Source organism: Perca flavescens, chromosome 16, assembly GCF_004354835.1.
Source record: "Perca flavescens isolate YP-PL-M2 chromosome 16, PFLA_1.0, whole genome shotgun sequence".
In the NCBI taxonomy this organism is placed as follows: domain Eukaryota; kingdom Metazoa; phylum Chordata; class Actinopteri; order Perciformes; family Percidae; genus Perca; species Perca flavescens.
The window spans coordinates 8888381-8904028 of NC_041346.1; the positions used below are offsets into that span (position 1 = coordinate 8888381).

At 43.4% G+C, this 15648-nt stretch overlaps 1 protein-coding gene across 3 annotated transcripts in view; it reads right to left on the reverse strand.

Moving 5' to 3' along the window:
• stxbp1a (syntaxin binding protein 1a) overlaps positions 1–15648 on the reverse strand; it is a 68342-nt gene that overhangs the window by 4806 nt on the left and 47888 nt on the right. For 2 of the 3 annotated variants that reach the window (XM_028602430.1, XM_028602428.1), the window contains exons 6-19: positions 14956–15059; positions 10625–10773; positions 9004–9088; positions 8665–8795; positions 8424–8531; positions 8249–8309; positions 7888–7953; positions 7703–7783; positions 7185–7323; positions 6503–6612; positions 6287–6388; positions 5826–5911; positions 3481–3635; positions 1811–1968 (exon numbers count right to left, since the gene is read on the reverse strand). In XM_028602430.1, the coding sequence (XP_028458231.1) occupies positions 1859–1968; positions 3481–3635; positions 5826–5911; positions 6287–6388; positions 6503–6612; positions 7185–7323; positions 7703–7783; positions 7888–7953; positions 8249–8309; positions 8424–8531; positions 8665–8795; positions 9004–9088; positions 10625–10773; positions 14956–15059 (1487 nt within the window). In that variant the 3' untranslated portion in view covers positions 1811–1858. The remainder of the gene's footprint in view (positions 1–1810; positions 1969–3480; positions 3636–5825; positions 5912–6286; positions 6389–6502; positions 6613–7184; positions 7324–7702; positions 7784–7887; positions 7954–8248; positions 8310–8423; positions 8532–8664; positions 8796–9003; positions 9089–10624; positions 10774–14955; positions 15060–15648) is intronic. The other variant, XM_028602429.1, reaches the window with a different exon arrangement.

Consider the following 15648-nt stretch of genomic DNA (forward strand, 5'->3'; position numbering starts at 1 on the left):
TGTGTGTGTTATCACCAGAACAACAACCGCCACTTTCTCTCCAAATGGTCAACTGACCACGGCAAACGGTTTAATGTCCATTCTACTCTCATTCTATTTCTATGGGTGGAACATTGCTACATTCCCAGACTCTGTGTCAGCAGAGAGGCATCATAGAGGCAATGATACAAAGGGCAACTTTTTGACCAACTAAAGTGAATTTTTCTGATAGGATTATATTGACCAGACTATTTCCAGTCTACGTTGCCCTCCAAATCGCCCCGTGCGTCAGCACCCTGAAAGTATTATCGTAATAAAGGTGATCTGTTGCTAATATTCAGCACCCTCTGCGGACGAGCCGTGAGCCATGTGAGCATGTGATGGCGGGCTGAGAGAAAGTTAGAGGGCTGGGAGTCAAAAGAAGGGAAGAACAAAAAGCACACACAAGGAAGAAAGGAGAGGATCACCTCAAGGACCTGTCCGTATGAGGATAACCCAGTAACAAATCAAAGTGATTGTCTTTGCGAAGGCTTAATTACAAAAATAATCAGACGGTAAAAACTGATAAAGATGGATCTCGGGGGTAGATTAAATCTGGGGTGAGCGTTCAGCAGGCTCAAGGGGCCTTTGGGTGGGCTGCGACGGGCGATTTAATCCACCCGGCTGAGATGATGGGAGGAGGCAGCAGGGATGGGGCCACGACCCCCCTCAGACATGGCCGCTCTTCAGCACAGACTCTACTTGGGCTCCGTCCAAACAGCCATCCTTTGGCCTGTGCGGCGACGTGCTCGGCGTCGTCGTGTCGAGCCTACCTACTGTCACATTCCTATTTCAATGAATTGTTGGTAATTAAATCAGCGATGTCTGGTCAAGTCTGCACTAGAGCTGCAAAGCTTAAGTGATTCATCGATAAGTTGTCAACTATTAAAATTAATCGGCAGTTATTTTGATAATTGATTAATCGGTGCAAGTCATTTTTTATGAAAAAAAAAAGTTTAAATTCTCTGATTCAAGCTTCTTAAAGGTGCTCTAAGCGATGTCGGGTGACCGCACTTCTTGTTGACGTTCCAAGTATTTTCAAACAAAACGAGGCTAGCTCGCCCCTCTCTCCTCCTCATCCCATCCCCCCACCCCATCCCCAAATCCTTCTTGTCGGTTATTGGCTGGAACACTGCCAATAACACACTGTTGTTTTTGTTGCCGTTTGTGGAGCCTGGGCTGTCTTCAGAGACAGAGTTTTTTTGTTTTTTTTATACAGTGTGTTCAGGGGACAGGCAGCTCGGGATAATGAGGAGAGGTTTGCTGTAAGTGACAAAACATTTTACATTGCATAGAGCACCTTTAAAAGTGAATATTTTATAATTTATTCACTCCTCTATGACTATTCGGGTAGTGGACAAAATAAGACAATTGAAGACGTCATCTTGGGCTTTGGGAAACACCGATCAACATGTCTCACCATTTTCTGACATTTTATAAACCAAAAAACGAATCGATTAATTTAGAAAATAATCGACGGATTAATCCACAATAAACATAATCGTCAGTTCCAGCACTAGTCTGCACCCGGAGTATCCTGGGGTGGGGTGGAATTCAGACATTTGGATTCAGCCTTCCTGTGGTGTCAACAGATAGGCTACAGTATACAGGGACTAGAGCCTGATGGAGCGGTCCATGCAGTGAGGAAAGGTCGGGGGGTGCCCATCCCTGAGGGACACGGGGAGGAGGAGGAGGAGGAGGGTGGAGTTACATAAAACAAGAAGGAGGAACAAGTAGGAAGCCCTTGTGCTGCGATGGTTCAGAAAGGGCTTCTTTGTGCGGCTGCCTTTACTTTTTTCAGTGTGATTTCTCTCTCCCTCCCTCCCAATCTGTCTCTGCCTCACTCGGGTGTGGGTTCTGCGTCCTCAAAGGACACCCTAGTGGACTCTCGGAAGTCGGGGTGCTGCAGGTCCGATAAGAATTTGGTGGGGGTGAGCATGTGGGTGGCACCTGTGGAGGAACAGAGGCGGCTTCACCACTCGTCTCTCAGCACATGCCACGGCCCCTCCCCCACTCGCTCCAGAAACAAAAGGGTTAAAAACAAGCAACCTGTACAGCACACGCACACACACACACACACACACACACACACACACACACACACACACACACACACACACGCCATGTTGTACAGACATAAAAGACACATACACACACAGACAGACACATATACACACTCGCCATATTGTACAGACATAAAAGACACAAACACACACAGAGACAAACACACACACACACAAACACACACACACACACACCGAGACAGACACAGACATACACACACACTCGCCATGTTGTACAGACATTAAACACGCACAGACACAGAAAGAGACATGGCATAGCTGCAATTTAAAGACAACAGTTGTTTGTAAAGACAACAGCTGAAGCAGAGCACAACAGGAACTAACAAGACACTTTCCCATTTAGAACACAAAGCTTAAAGACACATAAACAGTACACAGGGGCATAACATAAAGGGCTACTTTAACATAACACATTGCACACAATAGGCAGGTTGTAGCGACTATCTGCTGCTAGACCTTCCACATTCAGTGGGACTGTGATTGTTGTGGGATTTGGGATTGGCTTCTGTTTGCAAAACCTCAACTTCAGTTCCTGTTTCATTTTTAAAAAGGAAAGCTTTTACATTCATAGATGCCTCAATAAATGTCAACCCAGAATATCAAATCATATTTAATCTCGTATTGATTATTTTTATTTATTAAGTTTAGCTTGCCAGTGGGTTGAGATAGCGCAGGATTTAATCAGTTGTCGCTTTTTTCTAGAATTTTGTAAAAAAACTGAACTTTTTTATAATCGTCTTACTGCTTGCTTCAACAAAGTGCAACTTAATTCCAGAAAGTCATTCGTAAAAACTGGCATTACAGCAGCAAAAGGTCAATTCGTTTTACCCCATGCTTTGAGAGAGAAAAAAAAAACGTAGCGTGATATAAGGTCAAATGTGTCATACAGTAAAGAGCTTTATCTTTTTTATTTATGCACTGAACTTTTAGCTGTGTCCCGGTTCAGAAGCTTTGTTCTTCTGTGCCCCGCCGAGGACTGAAGGCCCAACTGAGCCTGCAGCTGCTGGTGAAACCTCACACAGTGCTCTCAAGATGCTTCTAAGGATGTGGCCGCTGCAGCTTTTATCAGCTATCACACATTCTGTAAAACCTGTTTCCACTTAGAGACCTGAATGAAAAGCAGTGATTCGCTGCCCGTGTCAGGTTGAAGGTTTCAAGTCTGTTTCTGCATCACTGATAGTTGTGGTCGGCTGTGATCCTGAAGTACACCTGTACATCACTGCAGCAAGGTAAGAAGTTAAACCACTGGCGGTGTTGAGTTACTCTTTAAGGTTGTCGTGGGTGTATCTTTGCGTGGCCACATCTGAAACCTCAAAATATAAACACTTGTTCTTGCTCTCGGCCTGCTCCCACTGGCCCCTCCTGTTGCGCTACTCACCAATGATGGCCTCCCACTTCCCATTGGCCTGCGTGACCTCGTAGGCGCAGCGCATCTCGCTGAAGGACGCGCCTCCGATGATGAAGACCATGACGCGTGGCCCAGTGCGGTACTCTCCGGGTGTCTTATTCTTGTGCCAGTGGCCGTACCGAGCACTGCCAGAGCAGAAGGGAAAACAAGGTTGAGTCATTTTCAGTTACGTATAGCTCGTTTTGTCCTTATCTTGGCATCCCCATATTCTTTCCCCCAGCCTCTCAGAACAGTATTTTGTGAATTGAGAATTATTTCCAAAATATGGATGATGTTTCATGGACACAAATATGTCAATTTTGTGTCCATCCAAGGGAATCATTTGTAGGGACAAACAATTCTGTCATCTCCACATTTTAAGCTAGTTTAAGTGAAATGCCAAATGGGGGGGGAAAAAAACGTAATTTCATTGTCCAGCTGATATAAATAAGATGCAACAATAATCTGAGATAATTAAAATGTACAACAAAAGTGTCCCTAAGTCATCTAAGTTGCCCTGCGTTGACAGGGTAACTTCCAGGGTAACCTCCAGGGTAACTTCCAGGGTAACTTGTGTTTCTCAGGCCCCGTTTCCTTTCAGGCTACAGGAAGCTCTGCAGCCTGCAGACGCTGCTCAAGGGAAAATATCAATCATTTTTATGTATGACGATTCCCCCGTGACAAGGAAAAAAATGCTACAACTGAACATTAATAAACGCTAAAGCAGAAAAGTACAGTGCTCTTGGTAAAAGTAAGCTTATAAAAGTTGATGAAGATAGCTGGTATCTAGATTTCATACTCTTTGATTCAAAGGAGTAATGGTGTCTTGAGCAGAAAAGAAGTTACACTCCCTCTGTGTGTGTCTGTCCTTTTTTGATAGCCCGTCTGGCTGCGTGCATGTGAGTGCATGTGGCCGTGAAAAAACATGGCTTTTTCATGTATTTGGGAATGGTCTGTGAGAGCCAAATGAGGCAATCTCAGTCTGCTGTCTTTTCAGTATTTCGAGTACATTCCCTTAAAGTGTTAATATTCTATATTTATGATTTAAATTACACATGGAATGCCAAGTGGTATCAAGAAATGAATGCAGCATAGCTCTTAATTTAAACCACTAATATTATGGAAGGATGGTGAGGCAAAATATAAATATAAAAATATTGATTATAGACACTTTGAGTTGGGAACTGAAACACTGAGTTGAAACCAATTTTTTACATTACATAAATGAGATCACACTTCAACATTAGAGGTTTCATCTGCATAGCTTTTCTTTGACTCAGCCACATGTATCCCAACATGTCTGTACGTGTGGGGGAGGGACGGCTAATGAGGCCAATCAGTTTGTAACAGGAGAGGATTTGATGCTGAATCAATACACATCAGCAGCTTCCACAAAGACTGGAGTGTAAGGATCAGTGGGGCTCAATGTGGCTTCGTTCCTCCCCCTCATAGACACACACACACACACACACACACACACACACACACACACACACACACACACACACACACACACACACACGCAAATGTAGTTGGACACATTGATGTCTTGTAATCAGGTCAATATCCATTTTTTGAGGAAGACGTTTCAGCCGTGTCTTTGATTCGTCTTAAAAAATGTTTTACCCAGTGTTGACATCATGTAAATTTGGCTGATATTGCATTCTTTATGACTGCGGATCATTTCAAAACAGGCAAAGTCATCGGTTTCAAAGCTCTCAATTTTTCTCAAGTATTGACCCGCTAGACTCATCTCCCTTCTCAAATTACTATTGATCTTATACCACCATTTCTGTCTTTGTAATTTACCATGCAATGAGAGGCCAAACTGCATGTCAAAATGTAGGCTGAACGTCTCTAGTTTTGAAAAAAAGAGCAACACTGCATTCTATTTATCTACAAAGCCTTGCTTAAAAAACTACCTGTATATTTAACAAGCTTGCTGAATTTGAAGTTGTGTCACTATGGCACTCGTACTAATAATTACTTGGTCCTAAATATTCCGTATGTTAGGACAGAAATAGCCAAAATGCATTTGAGTATTATGCTCCATATAAATAAAATAATCTGCAGATCCCGTTGAAATTGAACAGCCTGATTCCATTTAATCACTCTAAATGCCTTCTTCATGAGCCCATGCATTCTGAACGTGCATGTGCACTTTCCGTCTTTAATGATTACTGTGTAAATTTATATGTATTGTAATTTATTATGTATATGTAATCAGAGTGTCATTGGAAAAGAGAGCTTGCTCTCAGCTGGCCCTCCCTGAATAAATAAAGGTGATATATATTTGTGTATATATACAGTACATTTACATGCATGTGTGTGTGTACCTGACTGCAGTGGTGCTGAAGGAGGCGGAGGAGCGGGTGGAGATGTAGGGGTAGTGCTTGGTATCCAGCTTATCTTCAATAGCATCCTGCAGGAGGACAAAAAGACAAAGCAGATCTCTGTTAGCAATATTGTCTGCCTTAAACACACACACACACGCACACTCTCCCCCCCAATAGGGGCTTCACAGTTGTGTCAAGTCTCTTAGCAACTATGTGTGGCTCCATCATGGAGGTCCATTGGAGAATTGGCTTAGCACAAATAAGGGGCTAAATATAGTTGATGACACTCAGGCTGAAAAAACAGATGTTTGAAGAAGGTTGTTGTGGGTCAACATGGACTAAAAAGTAAATAATTCGGCTCAGATTCATTCATCGGTTTGTTTTTGGACCCTTTAATTTAGGTTTGCTTGAACGGCAGATTAAATAAAGCTGCCTTTGTCTTGAAAAACACGCAAACACACCTCCATGATGTCCTTGACCAGTGGTGTCCAGCGGGACAGCTGATACGTCTGCTCGCTCACACGCTCCTTTCTGTCCAGCTTCTTTCCTCGGCGCAGGGTGGACTAGTGACGAAAAGAAGAGACGAGGAGGTGAGAGAGAAAAAGAGCACCACATTTCTTTCACCCTGTTTGAAGAAGAAAAAAACAAAGAAGACCAGCACCCAGGGAGGATCTTACATCTGTGACGATGGGGACGCCCAAGTGAGCCATGTTGGTGATGATCTCACTGTCCTCAGGGGGGATCTGAGCGTGTTGGATCAGCTTGTTCAGGTTCTCCTCCGTAATGCCTGAGAACACACACACACACACACACACACACACACACACACACACACACACACACACACACACACACACACACACACACACACACACACACACACACACACACACGTCAAACTATATCTTATAAAATTGTCTGTTTACATTTAATATGTTCAGCTGTTTCTGGGATAAAGGGGAATTCATGTTTTTGTAACTTGAGTGCAACAATCAAATCCTTTTATTAAAACTTAAAACTATATTTCCAGTGTGCTGCCTAAATATACCAGCTTTTTATAGTTGTGCAGAACTGTCAGGTTATGTCTGACATGAGGGGGTATCTGGTTTTTACATGCTCCCTTTCAGTCCTGTATCTGTATCATGTGAATGGATTCACTCATTTTACAGACTTGTAGTGAAATAGTTAAGTTCATTTTTTTCTTTAGCTAGTAGATATTAATGAGTGATGAAGCCACACCAGTAGCGATGTGGCTCCTATTGTACTGCAGGTGACTGTTTTTTTGGGACAGATAGCAGCACAGAGTTTATGAAGGTTTAGATTGGATTTCTTCTATCCCGCCTGCAGTCTCCTCCTTACCATTCTTAAGGAAAATGTAGAGCAGGATGATGCGGATCTTGTCATACGTGGTGACGTTGGCATCCAGCAGGATGGGCACGATGGCCCTCATGGGGTCTTTGATTTTCTCTCCCTCAGCATCTGTGCCCATAGCCAGATCCTGCAACACACAACTCAGGTATCAATTCATGTTTGTTCTTTTAAATGCTCATTTAAAACCCTCACATAAAAATTTCCAGGGATTGTAAAGCCATTTTAATAATTGAAAAGCAATTACTGAGGATTTCAGAAACCATTGTATAATTTATCTGTGTGCAAGGAACTTACACTGTATGAAAAATGTCAATGTTTGATCATCGTTTCTAACTTGATCAGTTAGCACTACTCACTACACTCAACTCTTCTTTAACTGTTTTCTTTCCTCTCATCTCCTCATTTCCTTCTATCCTTGTTTTTTCCCCTAGTTTCTCCCCACTTGTTCTTTACCTTTATCGTTTCCTCTCTTATCCTCTACCTTCTTCTCCCGGTTGCCCTCTCACCTGTTCCACACGGCACAGCTTGTCCACTGTTCCCTGGTAATGCTTCATGCAGTCCTCAGCCAGCTGCAGATGAGTGGAGTACTGGAAAAAACAAAACACACCAGGTCAGCAGCATACACATTTACACATACAGGAAACCTCTCACACACAATACTATACACGCACCCGCACCCACACCCACACACCTTGCTGAGCTCCTTCTGGTACTGAGGCATCTTCTTCAGCATCTGGGACAGATCCCTCATTGTGGTCTGATGAAACAAAAGCAAAAGAGTGATATCAGGATGTGAGAGTGGTATAGATCTTTTTATTTAACTAGCAGGACAGTGGATAAGCTTCTTTCACAAAAAGTACAACTATTCCTTTAAAATGTGAAGTAGATATCCTCACATAAAAGTTAGTGAACACACCCTGCACCGAATACACCTTTTTTTCAGGAGGAGGAGAAGAATTAAAGACATCTTCCACCATACTGAGTAACACTATAGGACGAAATCTTGACAATACCATATGTGCAGACTGTGTAAATCAACACTTCCTCTTTACCTTCTCCCCAGTGTTCATCCTTTTGCTGGCAGAAAATTCCTTCAGCTGGCGCGTCACTTCCCTAATGGCGAGACACAAACAGGCAAGGAGAAGCGGTAAGACGAGAGAGAAAAGCGGTTATATCGCATAAGTCGGTATCCAAAGCTTGATATAAAGTAGGAAGGAAAGTACTCACTGGGACACCTCAGCTATGTGTTTGTGTCTCAGGCTCACCCACAGGTCATCGTCTTCGTGCAGCAGAACCTCCTTCTCACGGGAGTCTCCGATGCCACTGGTCTCATACCTGAAGAAAAGAGACACAGGTCCTGACTGAAAGATGCACGTTCTGGCTGCTGCAGCTTTCACCTTGACCTTAATACAAATGGAAACGCTGCCCCTCTAACGTGATCATGTTGGTCATTTGCGTTTTATCCTACTTGTAGACGTCGTTTTCGATGGGCAGCAGGTCGTAGCCCATGGCCTGGAAGGTGAGCTCATGCAGGACAGGAGAGACGGGGTCAAACGCCCTGTCCAGGATGATCAGCTGTGAGCGAGCCTTATCTGGACCCTACAAACAGATACAGGAATGAAAGGAGCGATACGATAAGCAAACACATAGGATGTTATACATACAGTATGATCATTTTGAAGTAGATTTAAAAGTAATGTAGAATTCAACTGTGTGACTAACTATTTACATACATATGAGACAAAAACAAAACAAATCATTAGCGGGAATACAGGGGGACAAAAAAAATGTATTGTCCTGAACCCACCTCTCCCATAGTTGGGTCATCAGCCTTGTAGGCGTCCAGTTTGTCCTGAAGCAGCTGGGCCAGGGTGGCGTTGTCCTTGTACTCGCTGACAGAATGACACGCAGCGAGGTGGGTGGGTGGTCAGAGGGACAGACAATTGAAAGCATGTGGAGGGAGACAGACAGACAGACAGACAGACAGGAAGTCAGATAAAAGCGAAAAGAAGTGAGAGACAGACACAAAGACAGATGTCCAAGCAAAACAGAGGAGACAAAACAAAAAGAAAATACAGAGGAAAACATTAATACAATATTTTCAGGAAAAAATACATTTTGAGGGCATTTGAGACAGAAATGTGTACAACAGCTCTGGTGAAAAAAGTCCTCTCCGCTCAAAGACGCGTCTTTCTTATCGTTACTTCACTTGGATGTTTAGGCTTCACTGTGCACATCAGAGTTTGATATCTGTTTTTACACTAATCATCTGAAGGGAGAAAGTTTCTCTGTACATTAAAGGAACACGGCAACATATTGAGACAAGCACTGCTACTTGGGCGGAGTGATTAGCGCAACACCTGAAAAGCACCGTTGTTGCTCTCTGCTCCTCACCTCGGGGCTTCTCAGGTGCTGCGAGTAAATCATTCCGCCCAAGTAGCAGAAGTAGCAGTGCTTCGCCTTCTGAGAATATAGTTCCCAGTATGTTTACGGTTAGAAGACGGCTGTGTCTCATGTGACCTCGTTATTTGTACAAGCTGTGACAAATCACAACATGTAAATAGGAACATGTTGTTACTTATTGGGAGCAGTAGGCTGGTTAGAGCCGGTTACCTCCAAGAGTCGGTGGGTCGGTGTCGTGCCTCTGACAGCGTTACGACACGCACGGAGACTTGTCTAACTCTGGGGGATACGGTGAGTAAGACAAAGTCCCAATAAGTCGGCGTGTTCTTTTAACATATTCATAGATTCCAACAAATTCAAAGAGTTTATTTTATCATTTTAAGAATTTCAACGAGGGAATTGAACTCTTTTGTGAAATCAGACACAAATTATTCCAAGCATCGCATTTTGATATGTGCTACAGTATGTCTGGAGGGGATCTTTTATATTTCTGTTTTTAGTTAACGAATACCATTTCCCCCTCAAGCCCTCGACCATCGCAGGTCAAAGGTCACCAGCCTGGCAGAGGTCTGAGAGCGGATAGAGAGGGCTGACAAGTGTAGATGTTTTTATGACCGCAGAGATAACAGGAAGAGCATACTTGGATATCATAGATAAGGTAGACACCATAACAGATAACACATCTGTAGTTTTCTGAGTGTTAACAAATTAGTTAGCCATCTGGGAGACCAAAAAACTACTCCAACTTCAACTTAAGAGATCTCCTAAACTTTTTTATGAAAAGAAATGTGATAAATAGCTGTTGTTCCTTTCTTTTTAGGAGCAAAATTGTAATGTTTTTAAAATGTAATCTTTTGCTATCACTATGTCACTCCTAGCAGGAACCAACATCCTCAGTATATCACCCATGGTTAGCTTTAACACCTCTCGCACAAATGAGCTATTTCCTTGACTGCTAAAATGCCTTTTGTTTTGGAAACCAGCCTGTACCCACAGCTGCCTCCGTTTCTGAGGGTGCTGCTCACCCTCGGTATCTGACAGCAGGGTATTCCTTCAGGGTGGCACAGAGCGTGGCCAGCTGATCAGCCAGCCTCTCCATCACCGGATTCTTCAGCTGGGTCTTATGGGGGCTGTAGAAACTGTGGAAGGCATCTGGATTGTCCAGAGAGTATACCTACACACACACACACACACACACACACACACACACACACACACACACACACACACACACACACACACACACACACACACAGAAACAACTTAAACTTTGTTTCAGCAACAACACTTTCTTGCCTTTCCATTTTCGTTGATTTAAACTTTTCCATCTTCCTACACTTTTCTAATGTAATGTGCGCAGGAACGGTTTTCGCGATGTAAAGGCTGATTATTGATATAAAAGCTGATGTGATCTTGACAACAGATTATCACGGAGAATGTGAACTGTTCTGTGTAAAATACAGCAGGTCACCGTGGACACGCAGCATGTTATCTTGCTGCGAGAAACGAGCTGGAGGTGTTATAATATCAGACATAGCAGATTAACATATTCTCTCCTTTTCGGTTATCTCCTTTCTGTTGTTCATCCTCTAAAGTCTCACTCCTTTAATCTCTCCTCCTTTGTCTCTTCTTCTCTCTCATTTCCTCTCCTTTTGCTTATCTCCTCTCTTCTGTCATTGCCTTGTTCCTCTACTGCATATCCTCTCTTTCCTCTTCTCTTTCCTCTCCTGCAGTTTCCTCTCCTCCCTTCTTCTCTCCTTTAATGTCCTTGCTTCCTTCTCTCTTTCCTCTCATCTCCTCTCTAAACCCTCTCTAAACCCTTCCTCTCCTACTGTTTCCTTGTTTAATCTCCTCCGTCCAATCTCTTTTCGTCCTCTCATGTCATCCTCATTTCATTTTTCCTCTTGTCTCCCATTCTCTTTCTGTGCCTTCTCTCTTCTCATCTTCTCTACTTCCTCTTCTCTCTCCTCTCCTGCATCACTCACTACCACTCCCTCCTCCCACCCCATCTGTCTATAGTCACATGTCCACACTTCTGCTTTGCAGAACAGTCCCTACGTTAGCTCGGCTACCATTGGCTACCGCCTGCTGTGTGGATCCTGACTCATCCAATAGGACGAGAGCATCAACCTGTGGGCGGGGCTATGAGGCAGCACTTTCCCTGGAGCAGAAAACCACTGACTCTGAATTAATCAGAGTAGACAGGAGGAGAGCAAAGCATTATGGGCCAAGCTGCATCTTCAGATAGTGAGAGAGAAGAGGATGGAGAGAAGGAGATATATGGGAGAAAGAAAGAGAGAGAGGGGAGGGGGGGGGAATTAGGAAAAATGGTTGGAGGAAGGATAAGAATAAACATGAATATGAAGAAAAAATAAAAAGCTTGATGGAGAGCAGTGAGCAGAGAAAGCGCAAGCAACGTGCAGAGGCACGGGTGGAGGAATGGCGGGCTAAAAAAAAAAAAACAGAGGGAGGGAGGGAGGGAGGAGGAAAAACATGATGCAGGCAGGAATTTGGAAATAGGGAGAAAAAAAAACTGTGGAGAAGCAGGTGGAAGGGAAGGTGATGTGACAATGTGACTCTTTCTGGAACCGTCTGGCAGTAAACAGAGTGACTGCTGAGTCAGCAGCATTATGCCAAGCCACCACCTTAGTGTGTGAGTCTTTTTTTTTTTTAATCCATCCCTGCCTCTAACAGCCATTAACCTCCCTGTTACTATTCCTGGCTGTGTCCTTTGCAGCATCTCTCTCCTCCCACCTGTCTTAAATCGATCTCTCGCTACTCAAAATCAAGCTTTCTATCTCTGAATCTCTCTCTCTCTGGTTTTCACTAACGAACAGTAAAAGTAAATTAGCTTTCAGTCATTGCCTGCTTAGAGGAGAAAAGAACCTGCGTGAAGCTGGCCCCCCATGTCATCCAAAAATTATTAAAAACACTGCTATTCGTTTGTGCTATTCGTTTGTGCTATTCGTTTGTGCTATGTTTGTGCCGGTTTGTGCCGTAAAAATCATCATTTGTGCTGTTAAGGGTTTTAAGTAATTCAACTTTACATTTTCTGGTCAGTGACATCACCCAGCCCCCCATTAATGTCCAAATCTCCCCCAAATGGTCTCAATCGTTTGTGCTTATTTGTGCCGTTAAAAGAAACATTTGGGCTACTTTGGTTTTTACGTTATCAGGCTTTATTTGTTACACGGCTACTATTTGCGCTGCAAAGGCTTCTGACACCAGCCATCACTCCCATGAACGGGACATTCTAAAACGCTTAATGTGAAAAAGCGTAACGTGGACATGAACACTGGTTTAGCCTTTCAAAAAAACTAAACCAAAATCAAACGATTACAGAATTGATCTCACGTTAACGTTTTCTTCTTCACTGGCGCCTATGGCGAGGAAAAAGCTTAACGTAGTTTAATGTACCTAAACAACGATCAATCATCCCCAGATTTCTCTCTCACATTGCTCCTCATAACCACGGAAAACTGTCAAAAAATCGAACCCAAATTCCAATTATTATGGACGTTATCTGACATTAAGTGTTTCTGCTTCACATTTTCAGCAGGGCAGCGGAGTGGCTGTGGGTTGACTCTCCACGGTTTTCATGGGCTTTATAAGTCCTAACATGAAAAGGCTTAACGAGGTTTAATGTACCTAAACAACAATCAATCATCACGAAATGTCTCTCTCATATTGCTCCTCATAACCACCGAGAACTGTCAAAAATTGAACCCAAAGTCCAATTATTATGGACGCTATCTGACATTAAGCGTTTCTGCTTCATTAAGGCTATTGTAAGGAAAGATGTCCCATTCATGGTAGGGGTGGAGGAAAAAAATCAATACAGCATAGTATTGCAATATTTTCTGTGGCAATACTGTGTCGATACACAGACGCCAAGTATCGATCTATTATTATATATACGTTGGTCAGTTTGTCTGCTTGACTATCCCATTTTGCAGCAATAAAATTGAAGTGAGATAAACAAACAGAAATGTATATTTTTTTAGATAAAACAGATGTTGAAAAAGTATACCTTATGGGGACATAATTAGAAATTTGGAAAATAAGGTAATAAATGGGGAATGAGTCCTTACCCCAAGTGAAGGAGTTTAAGTACCTTGGGGTCTTGTTCGCGAGTGAGGGGACAATGGAGCGGGAGATTGGTCGGAGAATCGGCGCAGCGGGTGCGGTATTACATTCAATTTATCGCACCGTTGTGACGAAAAGAGAGCTGAGCCAGAAGGCAAAGCTCTAGATCTACCGGTCAGTTTTCGTTCCTACCCTCACCTATGTTCATGAAGGCTGGGTCATGACCGAAAGAACGAGATCCAGGGTACAAGCGGCCGAAATGGGTTTCCTCAGGAGGGTGGCTGGCGTCTCCCTTAGAGATAGGGTGAGAAGCTCAGTCATCCGTGAGGAGCTCGGAGTAGAGCCGCTGCTCCTTTGCGTTGAAAGGAGCCAGTTGAGGTGGTTCGGGCATCTGGTAAGGATGCCCCCTGGGCGCCTCCCTAGGGAGGTGTTCCAGGCACGTCCAGCTGGGAGGAGGCCTCGGGGAAGACCCAGGACTAGGTGGAGGGATTATATCTCCAACCTGGCCTGGGAACGCCTCGGGATCCCCCAGTCGGAGCTGGTTAATGTGGCTCGGGAGAGGGAAGTTTGGGGTCCCCTGCTGGAGCTGCTACCCCCGCGACCCGATACCGGATAAGCGGACGAAGATGGATGGATGGAAATTTGCAATATATCCCAGAATATTATATTATATATGTTTAAAATCGCAATAATATTGTATCGTCACATCAATTTCGTGATGATATCGTATTGTGAGATGCAAATAGTAGCCGTGTAACAAAGTCTGATAACGTAAAAACCAAAGTAGCACACGTTTTTTTTAACAGCGCAAATCAGCACAAACGTAGCACAAACGATTGAGACCATTTTGGGGAGATTTGGACATTAATGGGGGGCTGGGTGATGTCACTGGCCGGAAAATGTAAAGTTGAATTACTTAAAACCCTTAACAGCACAAATTATAATTTTTATGGCACAAACCGGCACACACATAGCACAAACGAATAGCAGTGTTTTTAATCATTTTTGGATGACGTGGGGAGGGCCAACTTCACACAGGTGAGAAAAGAACGTTGAATAATGACATGAAAGATAAAACACTCCAGGGTTGTAAAACTCTGTTTAGGCTCACTAAAAACCATTTGTCCCCATGGTTCTATTTTTAAATCTTTTTCAGAAATCTTTGTGAAAGTGGACGCTACCACATGCACAAGCCGCATCCCTGAGGTTATCTAACATTACCAGAGTAGCCGTCACTACCCAACACCATTACACACAGCTGGATGTTTACCTGAGACTCGTAGGGCAGGAAGGCGATGTTGATCTCCGTCAGAGTCTTGATGGTTTTGGAAGCGCGGCTCTTCACCAGCTCATTGAAGAGAGGATCAGGGCAGGCTGGAAAGGTAAAATTGAGAAAAAGATTATTTTAATTAATAGCAGACATGTTTATACATAGAGGGATTCTGATTCATTGGTCCAGCTAATATCTTCAAGTATTCATTTTCGACATATTTCATTGACCTATGATGTTTGATAATGAGGTTTACCTGCACTTCCTCAAAACATTCATCTAGTGACCTTTTTGGGAGACTAGCAGGGATGTATTGGAGGCTAAACGCACGTGAACGCTGTTTACGCAGCTCCCGAAATTTGGAAATAGCGTTTACCCACCTCTTAATAGCTTATCGTTCCTAAGACATTCTAAATTGAGCTTATGTCGTTTTAGTTTCATATTGTTCATTATTAGTTTCATAGGTTGTTAAATCTAAGACAAAGTCTATCCATATTGCGCTGCATTATGGGACTGTCAGTGTTGACCGAGCTCTTGCGTAGCCAGCAGGAAGCAGCAGACTGCATCAAAGATTCGTCAGTTACTAGCCTACAATACATTGCGTCTCATGTAATGAATGCATTTTAAAAATGGATATCCGCCAGGTTTTTAAGCATCGTCAAGACAGCAGCACTCATCCTGATGCCAGCAAAC